Source organism: Plectropomus leopardus, chromosome 20 (genome assembly GCF_026936395.1).
Source record: "Plectropomus leopardus strain MGB_pleo_1.0 chromosome 20, ASM2693639v1, whole genome shotgun sequence".
NCBI classification, from domain to species: Eukaryota; Metazoa; Chordata; class Actinopteri; order Perciformes; family Serranidae; genus Plectropomus; species Plectropomus leopardus.
The window spans coordinates 27,031,701-27,051,235 of record NC_142195.1 but is presented as its reverse complement, the minus strand read 5'-3'; the positions used below and the strand labels follow the sequence as shown (position 1 = coordinate 27,051,235).

The following is a 19,535-nucleotide window of genomic DNA, read 5'->3' as shown; positions in this document are numbered from 1 at the left end:
TATAAATAAAACAGAGCTTTTGATTGTGTAATTTCATTATTATATGAAAGTCCTGCAAAATGTTCTCCTTCCTGCTAACGTGCAACAAAATGCAAAACTGCAAAATAACCACACACACAAAAACACGAATGAATGAAAGTAATCCACAGTAAATTCAGTCATTCTGAGCTGCATCAACAACAACTAAACAGTGAGCTCGTGGAAGCTGTGCGTTGTTACCTGGTTCAGTCTCTCCACCGTGGGGGAGGAGCGGGAGCGGTGGTGTTGAGGAGCCATCTGAATCTCCTCGGATCTCTCCAGGAGATCCTCAGCAGAGGCCGACTTCCCGGAGCCCTTGGCTGACCCGGCCCTCTGCAGAGCCCCGTTGAGCTGCTTGGACAGTCCCAGGCTGAACTGAGGCTCTGCGGACAGCTGCTGGTCTCTGCTGGAGGACCGACTCTGTCTGCCGAGCCCTGCTTCAGGGGCCAAATCCTGCTGGATCTGAGGCTCAGGAAGGGAGCCAGAGGGAGCACTAAGAGCAGAAACCAGGCAAGTTATGAACCTGTAATAATAATAATTCAACTTTACATGCAATTTAAATGTGAGTTATTACAATTGATTTGTGGTAAACATGAATATTAAAACACACTAGGTGAGTTTGAACTGCGGTTGGCCAAAGTCATTGGGGTTCATCCTGCGCAGACAATGAATTTCTGTACCAAAATTAAAGGCAATAGTATTAACACTTCATACTCCTTGTCAAACATGAAAGATTGAATTTTTTGTTGTTTATTAGAATCTATTCACTGAGTTTGCGTAGAGGTAATTATTCACTTCTGTAATTGCCATTTTGTTTTATTTTCATCTTTTTTTGTTTTGTTTGTTTTACATGTTTGAAATAAAAATCAAATCAAATCAAATCAAATCAAATCAAATCAAATCAAATCAAATCAAATCAAATCAAATCAAACCAAACCAAATCCATCCTTTAGTTGCATTTAAAAGAACAAATGCTGAGTCATGTTACTGGGTAAGTTTGACCTGCTGTTGACCAAAGTCATTAGGGTTCATCCTCTGCGGACAATGAATTTCGGTAACAAATGTTACTGCTAGCCTCACTAAAACTCCGTGTGAGATGCAGCAGGTTTCGGTTACCTCAGAGGAGGCTGCACCGGAGCCCTCGGCGTGGTCACCCTGCCCGGGTAGAAGAGGTTGGACTGGTGGCTCCAGGCGTCGGCTCCAGGAGGGAGCGTGGAGCAGAGGCGCCTCTCTGCGGAGGAGAAACTTCGCTCGGCACCGGAGTCCTGCAGGGAGAGCAGGCTGGAGGTGGAGGAGAGGCTGAGGGTGTCCGAGTGACAGGAGGAGGCTGGAGCCGAGGAGGAAACGAAGAGACGTGCAAAAAAGAGAAGAGAAAGAAGAAAGTGATTGATCTACTGGTTCCACTTTTAATCAATTAAATATTTTATTTACTTGCCATTTTGCTTTCGTCCGCCCTTTAACCCTTTGAGCCTGGATTGACTTTTTTTTTTTTTCCATTATAATTATAAGTATTTGGTTTGTTTTCTTGGGAAAAAAAAGGCAAAAAGCAACTTGACAAGAAGTGTTCCACATATTGCAGGAAATTAAAAATCTGGGAATACAGTGTCAAAAAAAATATGAATAATTATCAGAATCATGTTTAAAATTAGTGACTTTTTCAGCCTTTTTTCAGGTCCTTTTCTTTTCTTTTTAAACTTTTTTATTTTCCAATTTCCAGGTACTTTTCTTGTCCTTGACTATGTTTTTGGGTAATTTTAAACTTAGTCGCTTGTTGCCTTCTTCTGTGGTTTTGAAAGAAATCTACTACATTGCTGCGTTTTAAAAAGGGTTGCCCCTCACTCATCCTTTTCTTGGCTCCACCCACCTGTGTAGCTGCTGTTTTCGGGCTGTATATAAGCGCTGCGGGGCCTCGCTCCGCTCCTCTGTCCTCCCTTTTCTCTTTGCACGCCTCTCTTCCGCTCCACGTACTCAGCCAGAGCATCATGCTGAAGCTGCCGTAACTCGGGCCTCGACGTGGCGTTTTGCAGAGACCCGCCGCCGACTCGACTCGCCACGAGCTCAAACATCTTACGTCGGTCTGCCACGCTGGTCTCTGACAGATCGGGGTCAAAGGTCATGGTCAGTCACATACAGAGACTAATCTCTCTCTATAAAGACACCCAACGATCACAACACTGACATTCCTATCAATGTTACTGCAAATATTCAGGTTACAGGTGATGTTTGCTTTGTGCACGCATCAGAATCGGCTTTTTAAACCAATTCTTGTAATTAATTTGAATCATGAAGTAATCTCTTCTTAACCAGCAAAGTTTATTCCTCTTGTCTGTTGGTAAAACGCAGAGATTTTACTCTAAAAAGGCAGATTCTGCTCAACATCATCATCATCAGCTGGAGCTAGCTCAAGCCCTTTTTGGGGCTACGAAGTTCACAAACTCGTGAACAAGTTTTTTCTTGGACTTCGCTGCATTTTTCTTCTATTTTCATTGACATAAATTGAATTTTTATTCCATTAACACAATGACATGAAACAAACAACACAAACACGTATGTTAGGTCTGTGCAAGATCTTTAACAAAAGAATTGTGTTTTCATTCAATTTTGTATTCATTTGTATTTTTTTTTGTTTGTTTTTGATAACTTTTAACATGTCGAGACTAATTTAAATTTTTTGGGTAGTGGTGTGTTTGTGTGTGCATTTAAGACGTGCTGTATGACCCAAGTAATTTTGATTTCTGCTTAATTGTGACACCGGCAATGTTGAATTGATTATTTGGATATCTTATTAAATCTACATTTTCTAGAGTCTACGTACCTCCTCCACGCCTGAAGAGGGCAGCGGTCTCTGCATCCGAAACCCCGACCTCGTTCAGGTTCTCTGGTTCTGAGTACGATCTTTTCTTCTGGTCCGCAGTCAGACGCTTGCGCCCACAGATCCGCATCATAGCAGGATGTCCAACCGGCGGGACGCTGGGGAGCGCAGGCGGGCTCGGGCCTCGAGTCTCCGGACTGACAACAAGCCGCTCCTTCGGGGTGTGAAGAGTGACCGGCGGTGGCGGTGGTGGCGTGATGATGATGCCCTGCGGTTTGGGCATGGTTTTTGGGCCTTTTTTCTCCAGAGAGTGTTGCTTGACAGGGACGGGTGGAGGCTGGTGGCTGCTGGAGGAGGAGACGGGAGGAGGAGCTGCAGGAGGTGGAGGGCTGATTGAGGAGCTGAGGTCTCTCCGTCTGAAGGAGGTGGAGCGCAGGACCTTCGACTGAACGTCTTTCAAAGAGTCCCTGTAAGACCTGATTAGAGAAATGTTTCCGTTGTCAGGACGGCTCACAGAGACGGGTTTACATTACAGATCTGCGCAAAACCTACGCGATATTTTGAAATGTCGATGAAACACAACTGGGAGAAGACTGAGTTTCGACTGAGTGATGTTCTGCGACTTCTCTGGTGATAACTTTCCTAGAAACACACGTTCAAAACATTAGCAGCTTTATTTCTATTGCAGCCTTATTTTGGATAAATTTGGATAAATAAAATTTGGATAAATAAAAGTTTATTTATATTCGCAATTTAATTTGTGCAATTTGAGGGTAAAACCTGGATCGTCACCACTTTTTTGTGTGCTGCTATCAGACGCCTTTTACATGCATTTAAACCTGCTTTCATTTTTTTTCAAAAACAAGGGGAAAAAAGACAGGCATTCTTTCCATGTTTTTGAAAGAAAAGACAATTTTCTCAGGTTTCAAAGGGTTAATTGAAACCCGCCTAGAGACTCAGGACCTGCTAAAAGACGGACTGCTGTTTCTGAAGAGTCCTACCTGTTGTAGGACGTGTCCTGCATGGAGCCCAGTATCTCCTGGATGTCCTGAGTTCGGGGGAAGTCTTTGCTGCCGTCGCGGTCCCTGGATTCTTCCAGCTGGAAGCTGCTGCGACTCCTCTGGAGGGCTGAACTGGGATCTGCCGAAGTCCTAAACACCGTACAGACATTTAATAGCCTTCTGACAGGAAGTTAAGTTAAAAAAAAAGTGACTAAATTTAAGTATAGTAATCCTGAAAGGACTTCAGACACCAAATCAAACGTTGCAATACATGTAACTAATATGCAATCTGTGTTTTTGCTGCAGGGGACCAATTTGGAACAAAATAAACGTGAATACAATTAAATTATCACCGAATGGGCTAGTACTGTGATAAATACAGTTGCTTTTATATTGTAAGGAGAAAAAAGTCAAAAAAGAAAAAAATCATTTAATTCACTTCAGTGACGAGTAGATCTTCAAGTGTTTAAAAAATGTGTGTGTTCCTTTGAGGCGCTCTATTTTTAAGGATACTATTTTACTCATAACGCTATGTATTTTTTAAAATTACCCTCAACCTTAATACCTGTATTTCATGTGTTCACTGCTGCCTCCTCTGTAGCTCATCGTCCTGTGGGCTTTGGCCCCGCTTCTCTCCAGCATGTTTCTGAGGTCGTCTGCTCCGCAGGGCGAGCTGCGGCCTTTCTCCGTCATCTGATTCGAAATCAAAAAACATAAAGCAGTGATGCAGCATCACAGTCAACAATGATCGAGGATTTAAATTTAAGAGGTAAGTTTGGGATGACGCAGGTCTTGTCTGGCGAGTCAGATTTATTTTTGTGTTGAGTGGTGTTTTTTTTTGGATACAAATGTTCTTAACTGGGCAAACAAACAGTTAATTGAGCAAAGTAAACAGTTACCTTCAGATGGGTGGCTTTGTCCTGTGTGTTGGTGGCACTTTGACTGCGCTGCTTTGCGCTACGACGTTCGAAACGACTGACCGTCTCCAGGACGGAGAGGCTGCGGACTGGTCCCTGGCTGCCTTCACCATAGCTACTGTTGCCATGGCTACTGGTGGAGGCGACGCTGCCGGGGCTGGCGCATCGCTGGACCTCGGCGAGGGCGATCTCCAGACGGGTCAGCGGGTGTTCCCTGTCTTTGTCACGCTCTCTGGGGTCCCAGTGCTGGTACTGCAGGGCTGCTGAGTCACTGTGGTGACGGGGGGAAGACTGGGAGGCGGAGGGGGGAGGAGCCTGAGGCTGTGGGTGAACAGGTACGTGGGTAGGGGGCACTTGTCCTTGAGGGGGCCTGGATTGTCCTTGGGGAATCCTGGAGGATACCACAGGTTCTGAATGAACGCTGGTCTGGTCCATTGACCTGAAGAGAGGAGGGAGGAGGACCAGAAGTAAGTAAAAGATGGATTCATATCTCAAAAGATCGATCAGTCTCAGAAGGTGAAGTCCCAATCCTCCCAGTGTCCCCCATGGGACTTTATTTTGAGGAAAACTAGATATACCACCACGTTTGTTTGCCTCTGGGTGCCTGTAAAGTTGCACTCACAGTTTACATCCATGTCTGTGAAAACATGTACGCTTCACACACAAGCTCACAACAGCGAGAAACAACCAATATCTACACAGTTCATCCTTGAGTCTTTTTGAACATTTGTGGAAAAATTTGAAGAAATTTCCTCAAGGATTTCTTGAAACATTGTGTTCACAAGACTAAGACAGACACAGGGATCTTGACCTTTGACCTATGACCACCAAAATCTAATCAACTCATCTTTGAATCAAAGTGGATGTTTGTGTCAAATTTCAAGAAATTCCCACAAGGCGTTCTTGACGTAAATTCATATGTGCGGACAACCCAAAAACATAATGCCTTCAATGGCTACCGCTGCTGCAGATGCATTAAAAAAAAAGCAAAATAAGTACAGTGGTCAAATACTGTACCTGCTCCTGTCTCCCCTGGAGTGGACAGGTGTGCACGGGTCCCTCCACTCTTGTGAAGACGAGGGTCTGGGTCCAGCAGTTGACTGGATTTGGGGAGCGTGGAAGTCCTGGTTCTGTTCCTGTGACACTTGGCTGTGGAGTCTCTCACCGACATGAATGTGAGACCCGTGGAAGCTCTGACTGTGAGGCCCCTGGTGGTTCGGGGGCCTCTGGGTCCCTGTATGGTCCTCGGATACCTCTCCGGCAGTTTTCATGTTGGGTCTGTAGAGTTCAAAATTAGGCTCTTCCTGTCGAGGCCTGGTGAGAGCAGATGACTAAGTTAGCATTTAGGTCCAATTATTAAATAAATTCAAATAATAAATAAATAAAAAGATAATAATAATAATAAAAATAAATATAAATCATTTTTACAGCTCCACAGCACGAAGTGAGAATAACACGAGAATCAGCTGTGACATAATTTTTTTCAACTGCATGGCCCCTTCTGCGAGTTTTCTACGATAGAGAAGCACTTATCAACATCGGGAAAAGTTGTGTGGAGGAGAATTAAGTGGATGAGATGCTATTGAGGACATGGTTAACCCCTAACATCCCGGATCAAGCTGATGCACTGGATGGGCGGACCTTGTTCAGAGCCGACAGGACACAAGATTCCCATGCAAACTCAAAAAATGCACCTCGGGAATCGTATGATGCCACCAGCATCCCGAGCAACCGGATGGACTTTTCAGAGCAGCTGGTCATTTTAATCAACTCATCCCTCAACACCAATCAACCGCAGGATCGCGGACAAATTGTAATTTCATTTTTTTAACAAAGTTTCAAAAAAGACTAATAAATCTACCTCGTAAAACTGCTGCATCAGTTCGAACTTCAGTTGGACTGAAGCCACACAGGTTCATGTGGTGTTGGGCCTGATATTTTGGGCCCGATAAAAGCTGTAGTTACAAAGTTTGCATCTGAGACGCCTTGCATGTGGTTGTGCATTCAGCCACGTTTTGCGAAAAAAAAAAAGACTTGTGAACATCATCGCCCACCAACTACAGACAATCAAAACGCAGCTGATGACATCAGTTTAAAATCACCTGTCAGCCTCGTGTGCTGGCGTCCTGAGCTGTGTGGAGGCAGACGTTGAAGAAGAGGAGTAGGGGTATGATGATGATGAAGAAGAAGAAGTGTTGTTTTGGTATCCGTTCTCTGTCGCTGACATCCTTCCATCCCTCCGCCTCTCTTCCTCTCTCCCTCCGACGCCGTGCTGCTGCTGTCGGCTGCTCTCCTTGGCGAGGGCGGGGTAGACTCCAGAGGACGCCGGCCCGGGGCTGGCGCTGGGCATCTGAGCGTAGTGGGGCTCCAGCTGGGGGACGGGGTACATGCTGGTGGGCATTATGAGCCGTCCAGACTGAGGGATGGCGCCTGCAGGGCTGGAGGAGGGTTCAGGAGGTGACGGGGGCTGGGGGAAACCTCCGCCCTGCCGGGGCTTCGTGGTGGGGCTGCTCTCTGGACTCTTCTCGATCACTGTGTGGAGCTGACCCTCAGCGCTGTACGAGCCTTTAGCTGCAGACGTAACGGAGAGGGTCCACACAACTTATAAAGCATAAATATTCTGTATAGAGGATGTTGATGATGTTACTTGCAGCATATTAAGGTGTTTGTTATCTACACATTTAATGCATGCTGTAATTCTATTTATATATTTTGAGTACATCTTAAAACTGAATCAACATCACTTTTCTTGTGCTGCATTCAGACGCCTTCACAGGTATTTAAACTCAAATCCAACCATTTTATACGTTTTTTTAAATAGAAAAAAGCGATGAGCAACTTGTCAGTAAGTGTGTCCACAAATTGCAAGAAATTAGCAGATTTTGAAAATAATGTTTAAAAAAATCTATCTATCTAAAAATATTTATTATAATAAATTAATAAAAAATAATAAATAAATAAAATAAAAATAATTAAAAAAATTAAAAAATAATTTTATATTTTAAAACATTATTTTTAAGCACATTTTCAGGTCATTTCCTGTTTTTTTTGTCTTTATTTTAAATCCTTTTTTTTGGGGGGGGGGTTATTAGAATGAGTAACATCATGGAGGCAGATTTCAAACATACCTGCACCTGAGGCCACAGAGCCACTGGAGTGATGCCAGGAACCTTTCTGCAGAGACCTGAGAGAAACACACAAGATTACAAAACATCTGATTTGTTTAAGTGAAATTTCAATTTAACACAACGGTACATATTGTACCTCCTCATTATCTCGCCATTATCATTACATCAGGGTTTGTTTTTGGTTGAGAATAACTGTTGACTCTGTTTTGACAGACCCGACTCACCGTAGTGACCGGGCGTGCTCCAGACTGGACCAGGAGTTCGGTCTCTCGTGGTTTCTGATGGCGGCGTAGCTGTCGCTGCGCCTCGGTGGTGCCGGCGCCCCCTTCAGGCTCTCGTAAGAGCTGCGGCTGGCTGCGGGGCCCCATATTGGCCCCACACTGTGTCTGTTTGACGCTGGCGCTCCACCACTGCTGCTGCCGCAACTGCTGCTGCTGCCGCTGCTGCTGCCACGGTAACAGACCCCGCCCACTGAATCAATAATACAAAGACAAACAATGATGTCATCATACCACATTTATGTACACAAAGGTCACACCTGTTGCTTTTTTGGTTGTTTGTAACAGCAAAAGAGGAAAGAGTTGAGTTTTATTTATGTGTAGCTCCAACAGTGAGAGTAATGTCTTATTTAAGGGGTGACATCTTACCAAAAAAGTGCTTTTTTATATCTTTTCTTTAAAAAAAAAAAAAAAATAAACCAAGAAAAGATGGAAAGAGGGTTGTTAACCTAAACAGTTTTATTTATGGATAAAGAATTTCCCAATTAAAATTAGAGAAATTAACAACATAATTCAAATATTTGTTACTTGTATCATCATAAGAACAGATTATATCTTTGAGGGTAAAATATTGAATGATATTACAGTTGTTAACAGATTTTTAGAATATTACAAAAACGTATTTGGCAAACACCCTGATGTGATATGATGTGAATTATTTTGGTTTGTTTGTGTCTGTTTCTGTCTGTGTCCACTCTTTTTTTCATTTTAAGATTTTTATTGATTTATGTATTATTATTGTTATTAATATAGACGAATGAAGACTCCCCTAAAAACCCCTTTATGGAAAAAAAAAGAACTAAAACTAAGGAAATTTGTTTGGGAAAAAACATCTCTGAAATGGGAGGATATGATGCTGTTCTGTGTCATATAGAGTTACGAAGGTTTTGTACTTCATATAGAGTAAAACAAGCTGTCTAAATACAAAATCTTTGGCTGTGGGAATTTTTCACTAATTTTTGACATTTTTAAGATCAAACATTGTGCAGATAAATTATCATGATCATTATCATTATTAGAAATATTATTTGTATATTATTTTGTACCTGTTTTTGTCAAATAAAATAATTCCTGAAGTAAAGACTTCACCTTGCTGATCTCGGCTTGGCCTCATCCCTCCTCCGCCTCTGGCATCGCTGTTGCGTAGCAGCGCGGCGGAGGTGGAGCTCAGCTCGTGCTCTTGGGACAGGCCCTGCTGGGCGTCGTAAACCGTCCGGACGTAACACATGTCGGCCTGCGTCATCTCTCCACTTCCTCCTTCTCTCTGAGGGACGGTCTCCAGCGAGTAGGAGCGCTCTGGGCTGAAGGAGGGCGTGGAGGCGAGGTACTCCGGGATACTGGAGCTGGTGGAGAAGGAGGAGTAGGCCGAGTCTCGTTTGCTGTGGAGGTGGTCGATGCTGTTCGAGGACCTGGAATATAAACAGAGATCGTATTTCACATCAAGACATTTAGATACAGAGTTCCCCCACACATTCATGGACAAAATTTCAAAACTTTTCCATGATTTTTCATGATGAGGACCCATGATGATGATTTTTTTTTCTTAATTAATTTTATTAATTTATGATATATTTATTATTATTGTTATTTAAAATTATGTAACACAATTACTATGTTAAAGCTGTTTTTTCATTTGGGCATTTTTTTTGTTTTTGTGTTTTTCCATTATTTGTTTTTATTAGCTAATTTTCAGGTAATTTTCCATCATAACTTGTTGCTATTTTGGGGGGTATTTTTGTAAATTGCTCATTCCCTTCTCATTTTTGGAAGAAATCAATCCAATTTGCTCATTTTTTAAAGGGTAAATAATTCAGTGACTTTTCTAAATCTTTCAGTGATTTCTACTTATTTCATAACTTTGGCCTGGAAAACGTGATTCCATGACTTTTCCAGGTTTTTCCATGACTGTGGGAATTCTGCATATATATCCAGCTATAAATGACACGTGGTCAAATGGCGAGTTAAGCTGAACTCAAAGTATTTTGAAACCTGAATCCTATTTTCCAACTTTTTTGTGACTTTGTGACTAACGGGAACAACAGACAGACAACTTTTAGTTGTGTGTGTGTGTGTGTGTGTGTGTGTGTGTGTGTGTGTGTGTGTGTGTGTGTGTGTGTGTGTGAGAACCTGGCGGAGGACAGCTGGTGGCAGGAGGAGTAGGCAGGGTGGGGTCCGCTGTGGGTGTGGTGGCCCAGTGAGTGGTGGTGGTGCTGAGCTCCAGAGTGAAGCTGGGAGGACTGGGGAGGGTCCAGGCTCTCCATGCTGCCCCTGGAGCTGTACTGGTCCGGACTCTTCCTCAGGTAGCTGCCGCCAGAGTCAAAACCCCCGGACAGGTCAGTGGTCGAGGCACTGAGAGACAGAGAATTGAAATAAATAAATAAATAAATCAGGAGATCCAGCGACAATTTTCCCACCAAGTCTTTGGTGCCATTTCCAGCCGCAGCTGTCCGACCACAAACAGGTGTTTTACAGCGAGAGATCAGCAGCATTTCCAACCACAATTATGTCACCAAAAATCGTGTTTTTAGCAAGACACTGATGGCATTTTTAGTTAGACATCTGTGGCACTAATTGTTTTTTTTTTAGTGAGACATTGCAGCATTTCCAGCCATGATCGTGCAGCCAAACCAGGTGTTTTTTGAGAGACGTATATAATATTTAGAGGTAATGGTTGCAATTCCAGACAGATTTTGCCACCAAAAAACTGGGTGTTTTTAGCAAGACAATGGAGCATTTCCAGACGTAAATGTTCCACCAAAAGCAGGTGTTTTTAAGCAAGACATTATCAGCATTTCTATCCAGTGAGAAATAATCGGTACATGATTGTGCCAACAAAAACGAGACATCAGTAACATTTACAGCTGCAATTGTTAATCCAAAAATAGGTGTTTTTTAACAAGACATTGGCGGCATTTCAAGCTGTAATTGTGCCAACAAACGTGTGTTTCTTAGCAAGACACCAGTGGCATCTCCAGTCGTGGTTGTGCCACCCAGAGCAGGCGTTATTTCCAGCACAACTGCGCAACCTATCTGGGTGTTTCTGCGCGATATCCGCTGTTTTGTCCGCTACATGAAATGACTCGGGTGTTTTTTAAAAAGATGACTCCACCATGTTAAAATCCCACAGCGGTGACGTAACCAGGTGCATGTCTGAAAAGGGTTTTATTTCTTCTAACTGTTGGTTGTAAAGTTGGTGATTTGCTGCTGAAGCTGCAGTTACATCACTGCAGATAACTGCCTGGAATGTAAATGTGTGTGTGTGTGTGTGTGTGTGTGTGTGTGTGTGTGTGTGTGTGTGTGTGTGTGTGTGTGTGTGTGTGTGTGTGTGTCTACGTCACAATTTGACCCACCAAATCCCTCAACCGAACACAATGCAATTACTGCTCCGGAAAAGGGGGACACTCTCCGTCTGTCTCTGTCTGCATTTCTCTCTTTCTGTGTCACTAACTTTTGTTTTTCGTGTCCGTCCCTTTTTGACTTTGTCTTTCTTAACTTCATTTCTGTGAAATCAGAGCTGCACGAATGTTACGATAAACTTTTTCACACAAACTTTACCAACAGGACACGACAGCGGAGAGAGTGTGTGTGTGTGTGTGTGTGTGTTGAGGTTGCCATGAGAGACCTGAAGGTGAGGGGGAAGGGTATCAGGAATGCCCCTTTTCTGCAGGCATCGACGTCAATGCCCCGTCCACCCAAAACACACACACACACACACACACACACACACACACATACACACACAAAGTCACATCAGAGGCCTTTATTCGCCCTTCAGAGAAACCGTGATGTAACTTCCTCTGATGACACAAACCTGCTGACCAACAGCTCCACATAATGCACAGAAAACACCACAACAATTATCTATGGACCAGTTTGTACAACTGGGAGGACTAAATGTATCACTGCAGATACTGGGAACACTCCCTAATGTCAGATGCATAAAATATTATGACCATGTCTGCAGACATTATCAGGCGGGAGCTTTGACTGCTCTGAGACAACAGATCTGCATCCCAAAACAAGACAAAAACTCATCCGACAAAACCTTCATGCACATCGTGTTTCACCTAAAAAACAACCGAAATGTTTTCTAATCTTAACTTTAAAACCAAGTAAATGCCCTTTTAAGGAGCTTTCCAAAAACGTCCTTACTATCTAAAATGTCATCAATTTAAAAGTTCCTAACTGTCCAAAAGGATGTGCATTTCCCAAGATGCCCCAACTTTCCAAATCGCCTTAATTTTCTAAAAAAATGTCCTCAGCCTCCCTCATATGCTAATTTTCTGTCTTCACTTTGAAAAAATGTCCTCTTTTAAAAAAAAGTCTTCACTTTCCAAAACCTCTATTTGCTAAAAATGTCTTCACTTTCCAAAAATGTCCCTTATTCTCTAAAAATGTCCTCATTTTCCCATTAAAAGATACACGTCCCTAGCTTTCCAAAATGTCCTACTTTCAAATAATATCCCCCTCTTTCTTAAAATGTCTTCATTTTCTAAAAATGTTCCTCACTTTCCAAATATGTCCCATCTTTCTAATAAATATCTTCTCTTTCCGAAAATGTCCATTCTCGTTTTATAAACACAGTGATCGTCATGGAAACTGTAACCACAAGATAAAAAAAGGCTGCAGAGTTAAATTCATGTGATTTCGGAGAGCTGAGATCCGGAGTGAAGACTGGTGTCTGGTATTCAGAGATAAGATATCGAACATTAAATGCCTCTCTGAAAACACGAACTTTGACCTCCGGAGTGACTGAGTGATGTTGGCACACACTGAACCCAAAATCCCAGACTCAGATCGTGTCTTCAGACAGTCGTGGAGGACCGCAGAGACAAGTTGGCAGTTTCCTGAGTAATAAAACAAAAATCCTTGTGTTTCTTATCTTGTGTTATTGTCTTCTTATCTGCAGATACAGGTGTGCACGGAGTCTACCCGGAACAAGTCAGGTAACAAACGATGAGGGTGATTAACCCTTTGAAACCTGAGCACATTGGTTTGAGTTTTTTTTTTTTTTTAAATAAAATAAAAAAACAACACAAGGCCCAAAAAAAAGCAGGAAATTAGTAAAAAAAGTTAAAAGAAAACTACTAGAAAATAATAAATAAATAACAAATAAATAAATAATGTAAAAATATATACAAAATTATGACGTATTTCTTAAATTGTTAATTTCTTTTCTTTGGTCACTTTCATTGCTCATTGCCTTCTTCCCATGTTTTTTAAAATTTTTATTGGGGTTTTTTGTTGTTGTTGTTTTTTTTTTAAAGAAATAAAGCCAATTTGCTCAGGACTTTAAAGGTTAACAGACCCGCTGTGAATCATTACTTTGGGTGCCCAGTGCTGCCATAATACCTCTTACTATACCCTCTCCGATAAAAATAATTACAGAAAAACGCAGAAACGACAAAGAAAAGGAGGAAAATGTTTGGTTGCACACTGAATCTTGTATATTCATGCTGGTTGCTGACCAGCAAACAATCAACTGATGGAAAGAATAAAAAAATAAGGGGCCGAACAAGACCAGCGTCTGTGAAAATAATGAATATACTCAAGCAAATTTTGGCCGCTGACCTGGCGTGGTAGCTGTGGTGCCAGCCGCTGCTCATCGTGTCCATCCCTCGCTGACCCGACAGCTGCTGACCTTCACCGAGCTTCGTCGAATGCCATGAGTGAGGACGAGACGCCGGCTCACTGCGTCTGAAAGAAGACACAGTTAGTGTGCAAACAGGATTTTGACGCATTGGAGGAACTTATTCAAGATATTTTTATTCAATCATTTTTTATTCAAAATTTTCACTGAACTTAAAAAAAAAGTTATAAATGATTTTGGAAGTTTTGATCAAACTTTTTCAAAAGCCAAATCTTGAGCAAAGAGGTTTGATTTCCTTCAACAATAAAATGCATATTCATCAGACTGAGCACTTGTTTTATCCCCTTTTTTTGTTTTTGTTGGTCTGTTTTCTTAATGTTCTGCTCTGCCTTCACCCGTATTATTATGTATTTTTATCTCTGTTGTCTGTTTAGATGTCCCTGCACTTGCCTTCACTTATTATCACCATATTTAACAATAAATGAAAACTCAAATAAAAGAAAAAATGGGAAAAAAGCACTGAGTAACTTTAGAAAAAATGCAAAAAAAAGTAGATTTTGAATTTTAAAAGCTAGGGAAAATATATAATATATAATTACAATGATCATAACTATATATTTAAAATTATGTTACAATTATTAGAATGCAATTGAGCACTTTAATGTTGTTTTATTTTTATTTTCATAATAATAATAAATTTTATTTATTTTAAAATTTCTTTTTCTTCCTGCTCATTTTAAGATAATTTTCTTGTAACCTTTTACTAATTTCTTGCTAATTTTTGGATCATTTCTTGTTAAGTTGCTCAACCCTTATGTTTCTTATGTTTCTGAACGGGATAAAGCTAATTTGCTCAGGTTTTAAGGGGTTAATGATGTCCTCCTCAGCTGAGCTCAGTAGACGTTGCTGAGTTTTTCAAATGTATTGATTTTTTGGCACTTTGAGTTCGACAAGCCAATCTTTACGGCTGATATCTCAAACACTCGACAGCAAAACTATTCGTTACAGGAAAGAGAAAAAATATGTTTTGGGGTTGAACTGTAAAAGAAAACAGAAAAGTAAATACAAACAAAAGTGAGAAAATGCAGCAAAAATAGAAGTGAGAGCGGCAGAGTGGTGAGACGTGACCGACTTTTTCGTGTGTTTTGTTCATCCTTTGTTAAAACTCACAGACATTTTCTTCGCCGTGATATTATATCAGTGATAAAACATGTGTTTGTCTTCAGTGATAATCGTCATGACATCACTACTTTCAAACTTGTGTTATCTAACCACTTGTGATAAAAAAGGCCGTTGAGCGGCGCGGCAGTTACAGTTTCCCTCTGGCTCGTCATATTTGACATGTTCTGCATTTATCTGCACAGATAAACAGGAAGAGATGGTATCTGAGTAAGTGGGAGACAGAGACATGAAAGCCTGCGTGTCTGTGAAGCTCAGGACGCCACTGGAATACCTCAACACGTTATCGCGGCTGACACACGTGAACAGATATTCACCCTTTTATTAGCTCTCAGGGGACAGACCTGAGGACGGCTGCAGGGATTTGAGTTTCAAAGTGTTATTCTTGATCACATTAATGCAAATTAAAACATGATTTGGTTTTGGTCAAGTCACTCATGTCATGTCAAATCAAAGTTGTGCATTTTATAAATTCAATTCGCAGCTCTAATTACTGAATTAGTGAGTATTCAATGAAAATGTTCTCAAAACTGATGATCAGATACAAGCTGACTTTTCTATTTCAAAATCAGTCATGATGAAAAATTTGGGTCTAAAGTGAGTTTAAACTATCACTTTCAGTTTGATCAACAGTGATGGTTTTTGATGGAGTTACAGGAAGCACCTCAAACTGTTTACTGTGTTTATTGTTTATCTGTGAAACTTTATGAGAGCTACATTCACGTTTGTGTATTTCTGGAGGAAATCTGAATCGTCCCAAATACCATTTTTTGGGCTCTGGATCTTCTTTCAGTCTCTGTTTTCTCAAAAGTTTGGCTTGTTTTATGCACGTTTGTAATCCCAATGGTTTGGTTAAACGAAGACTCATCTACGTGCTTTTTATGGCATACTAAAAGCTTGGGACATTTTCTAATATGGATACATAAATGCTAAAAATACTAGGCTCCGAATTGCAGAAAATGCTTAAAAAATGCTGTGAAATGGAAACACAGAAACAATATATTAATAGCGCCAACAAATTTAAGATTTGAGATTCATAAGATTCAGTCTTTCTGTTGCACAGGTTAGACGCAGCATCTGAGGACCCGCTTTGAGCAGTCGGTTCGACGTCTGCCGGGTTAGCAAGAGCTAACACATAATTAAACATTAGGTAATGTTAGCCATGTCATGCTAACACTTAGCACAGTCGCTGTGTTTTTTTCGGCGGTCTCTCGCCAACTGTCCCTGGCGCTGAGGGGAGAAACAGCGACAGACAGCAGCCAAAAAGCAAAAAAAAAAAAGGCGTTTTCTGCAACCTCAGCTGGACGTCTTCCAAACCACAGACAACTGTTTGAGACCAACAAGCAACAAAACCAATTATTTTAATGCGACTCGTCGTTTTTCCTCAGCGGACAGTACGACTGAGACAGACATCGCTGTGTGTCCAGCAGGTATTTTAAGCTAAAACAAGCACTTTCTTATCCATAATCAAGTGTTTTTTTTGTGTTATCGTGGTTAGCAGAAATGTGACACGCCAACATTTATTCTGCGATTGTGTGAAGAAAGAAAGCAGCTCGACAGTTAAATAACATCTTCACATTTTTAAAAAAAGAGCATCAGTATGTGGTGATTAGGGGTGCACATTGTAAGCACTTTACTTAATCGATGATTGGTAAAATTAACTGCTGATTTGAAAAAAAACAAACATAAAAACTTTGGTTATTTCAAACAATAACAAATGCATTTCTGTCTCAAAGCTCACAGCAACATATTGCATGTACTGACAGCACTGCACAGTCGACTGATCGATTAAATTCTTAACAACCGATTAATCGATTGTTGAGTAACTGTTATCATCTCTAGTGGTGATTAACGTTGATATTGTGGCGTGCTGCTACAAATTAATTCATGTTTGGGAAACTGATATTTATCTAGAATTTCTTCATTGTCGTTTCTAAATAACAACACAGTCGAATACCTGGCTCCTGCCCCACTGATCTCTCGACGCGTCCAGACCAAAATCGGACCTCTAAATGTCTTCCAAGTTTCTGCCAAACGAACTAAACACGTGACCTGTTTTACCTGGAGGTGAATCTGAGGACTTTGGAGATGAGGCCGGTCGCCAGGCCGTTGACGCTGGCCTCCGACGGCGCTCGACACAGCGCCCCGTCCGACCGACCCAGCTCCGATTTCTTCTGCTTCTTCCGCAGCCTCCGGCGGTAAAACGCCTCCAGCAGCTCCATGTCCTCGATCCAAAGTCCACTTCAGTCTAGTTTCTACTCGAGTGTGTTCAGGTCAGCTGTACTCTGCCTCTCTAAATGCTTTTTCTTCTCTTAGAAAGTCCGGGAAAGTTGCATCTCCACGCCCTTCAGTTTGGTTTCCTTCTAGAAAGCTCCAAGAAAACCTGATTTCATCTGAACTTAGCTGATCCCTCACATGCCCTCCTGAGTACGAAAGTCCTTGTGAAATTCTTCTGTTCTTCACTTCACCTTTTGGACCTTCAGCCGTCTCCGTTTGCCATGGCTTTTCTTAACTTTTCGCACTTTTTCACCCTAAAAACCTCCTTTTTCTCACCTGCGTCTGCCCGATTCTTCTCAAACTCTACACAACGCTTTCTTTCTCGCTCAAAAGCGTCTCTATCGCTGCTGTCGCTCCTTAAAAAAAACTGCTAAAAAAGACAAATGCAACCTAAATTTTCTACTCCTCTTTTCCATCGAAAAGTATCGCCACCTCCGATCCCGTCTCTACCTTCCTCTGATGTGTCTCTTCGCTCTGGTTCTGCTCCGGTTCGAGTCGCATTGGTCCCCGAGCTCGTTAAGCAAACAATTAAGTGTCATTATGATAAAAGCATGAAGTAAACATCCTCGGTGCAGCTCGGTCTGGATGGTAGCTGCTGATGTTTTTGAGAGAGAGTCTAAAGAGAGAGGAGGGAGGACAGAAAAGGGGGAGGAAGGGTATGAGATAGTGAGAAAAATGAGTAGCAAGAAAGGGAGGGAGGATGGAGGGAGATAAGAGTCGTTAAGGAGAAGATGCAGAGGAATGAAGAGTGATAGAGAGATGGAGGAAAGAGGGGAAACGATGAGAGAAATTAGGAAGAGAGAAAGAGACGGAGCTTCACAATATTGTCTCAAAAACGTTAAAGTAAAACAGAATAAGTTGAGGAGGGGGTGAGAGGTAAAGAGGAAGCAATAACAAGTGTGAAAGGTGGGCGAGGGAGGAGAGGAAGAAGAGGGAGGACACATAAACAAGCAGAGCAGTGAAGAGCTCGCTGCAGCAGAAATGGATTTTGAGGCCGCGGGGACGAAGACGTCTCATGATGCAGCGTGTGCTTCTGCTGTGAACAATCAGCTCACTATTATCGACTGCTGGAGTATCACTCAGTACGTTTACGTGCTCAGTTTAGTGGAGCTACGGTTTTAGCTCCATTAGGCCATTTAACTGGACCACTGTCCTCGTCCCAGTATGCAAGCGCCGGAGGACAATCCAGTTATTGACGTCCGACTCCACCAAGGCAGCTGGAGATACGCCCCCTATAAGATCTATATGATTTATACAGTCTACGATATCGACCGCATCACAATCACAACTGTTTTTATGACTTAAAGTTGATTCAATTTAAAAATGTTCAGCAAAACAAACCAAATCACGATCGCCACAGAACAGCAGAAGAAAAGAAAAGAAAAATAAAAGAAAAATCATTAAGGATTAAATAACATAAAAAGACAAAACAAATAGACAAGAGCACGAGTGGACGATAAACGATGAGAAATCAGGATTTAAGTGTCCACACATACTATATATATATAGTATACACCGATATATGAGTGTTTATACGTTAAAGCATCTACAATCAGAACTGTTTATTAACAATTACACAGAGTGTGTGTGTGTGTGTGTGTGTGTGTGTGTGTGTGTGTGTAGGGTGTGTCTCTGAACAGAGACCTTATCTGTTGTCGTGGGAAACTGTTCCTCCAGCCCAGAATAATAATCTCTTTGATCCACTCGGAAACCAAAATTGGAAAAAGAGAGATCGGCAGACGAGGATACTGCGGACTCACTTTAACTGTGAATTTGTTAAAACACACAGTTTTTGAAACTGTAAACAGCTTTTATGTGTCTGTTTAACAGCATTAACATATTAAAATTATTAGTTTTAAAAGTACACGTCAAAAAATGTGTAAACCGGATTGGCTATCAGGTCAGGTAAAGTGGCTGTGGGAATTAAAAACCCTGATCTGCATTAATATTCACAAGCTGTGTTTCAGTTTTTTCCCAAAAATATGGGGGAAAAGGAAATGACCATATTGACAAAAAAAAACAACTCAAATTGCAATAAATTAGTAAAAGGTAACAAGAACAATTACCTAAAAACTTTGTCCTAAAAAAAGAGGGGAGGATTATTAATAAATGATTTTAAAAAAATAGAGAGAAATGTCCAGAAAACTATATTTATAATAATTTTATATTTAAAATTATGTTGTTTTAGGACAATTTTTGTGTTTATTTATTTATTATTATTATTATTATTATTTGCCTATGTAATAACATGGAAAGAAGGCAGTGAGCCATTTAACAAGACATAGCTCAAAAATTAGGAAGAAATTATAAAAAAAGTACAAGAAAATTACCTGAG

The 19,535-nt window shown here is 41.3% G+C and overlaps 1 protein-coding gene across 3 annotated transcripts in view; it reads right to left on the bottom strand.

The window, feature by feature from the left end:
• shroom3 (shroom family member 3) overlaps positions 1-19,535 on the bottom strand; it is a 63,426-nt gene that overhangs the window by 16,083 nt on the left and 27,808 nt on the right. For 2 of the 3 annotated variants that reach the window (XM_088070590.1, XM_088070591.1), the window contains 14 exons: positions 13,726-13,851; positions 10,282-10,503; positions 9,244-9,563; positions 8,101-8,347; positions 7,877-7,932; positions 6,851-7,319; positions 5,766-6,062; positions 4,731-5,187; positions 4,397-4,524; positions 3,832-3,981; positions 2,834-3,306; positions 1,883-2,110; positions 1,135-1,345; positions 220-511 (listed from right to left, as the gene is read on the bottom strand). In XM_088070590.1, coding sequence (XP_087926716.1) covers positions 220-511; positions 1,135-1,345; positions 1,883-2,110; positions 2,834-3,306; positions 3,832-3,981; positions 4,397-4,524; positions 4,731-5,187; positions 5,766-6,062; positions 6,851-7,319; positions 7,877-7,932; positions 8,101-8,347; positions 9,244-9,563; positions 10,282-10,503; positions 13,726-13,851 — 3,676 coding nt within the window. Of the gene's footprint in view, positions 1-219; positions 512-1,134; positions 1,346-1,882; positions 2,111-2,833; positions 3,307-3,831; positions 3,982-4,396; positions 4,525-4,730; positions 5,188-5,765; positions 6,063-6,850; positions 7,320-7,876; positions 7,933-8,100; positions 8,348-9,243; positions 9,564-10,281; positions 10,504-13,725; positions 13,852-16,984; positions 17,860-19,535 lie in introns of those variants that run through there. The other variant, XM_088070592.1, reaches the window with a different exon arrangement.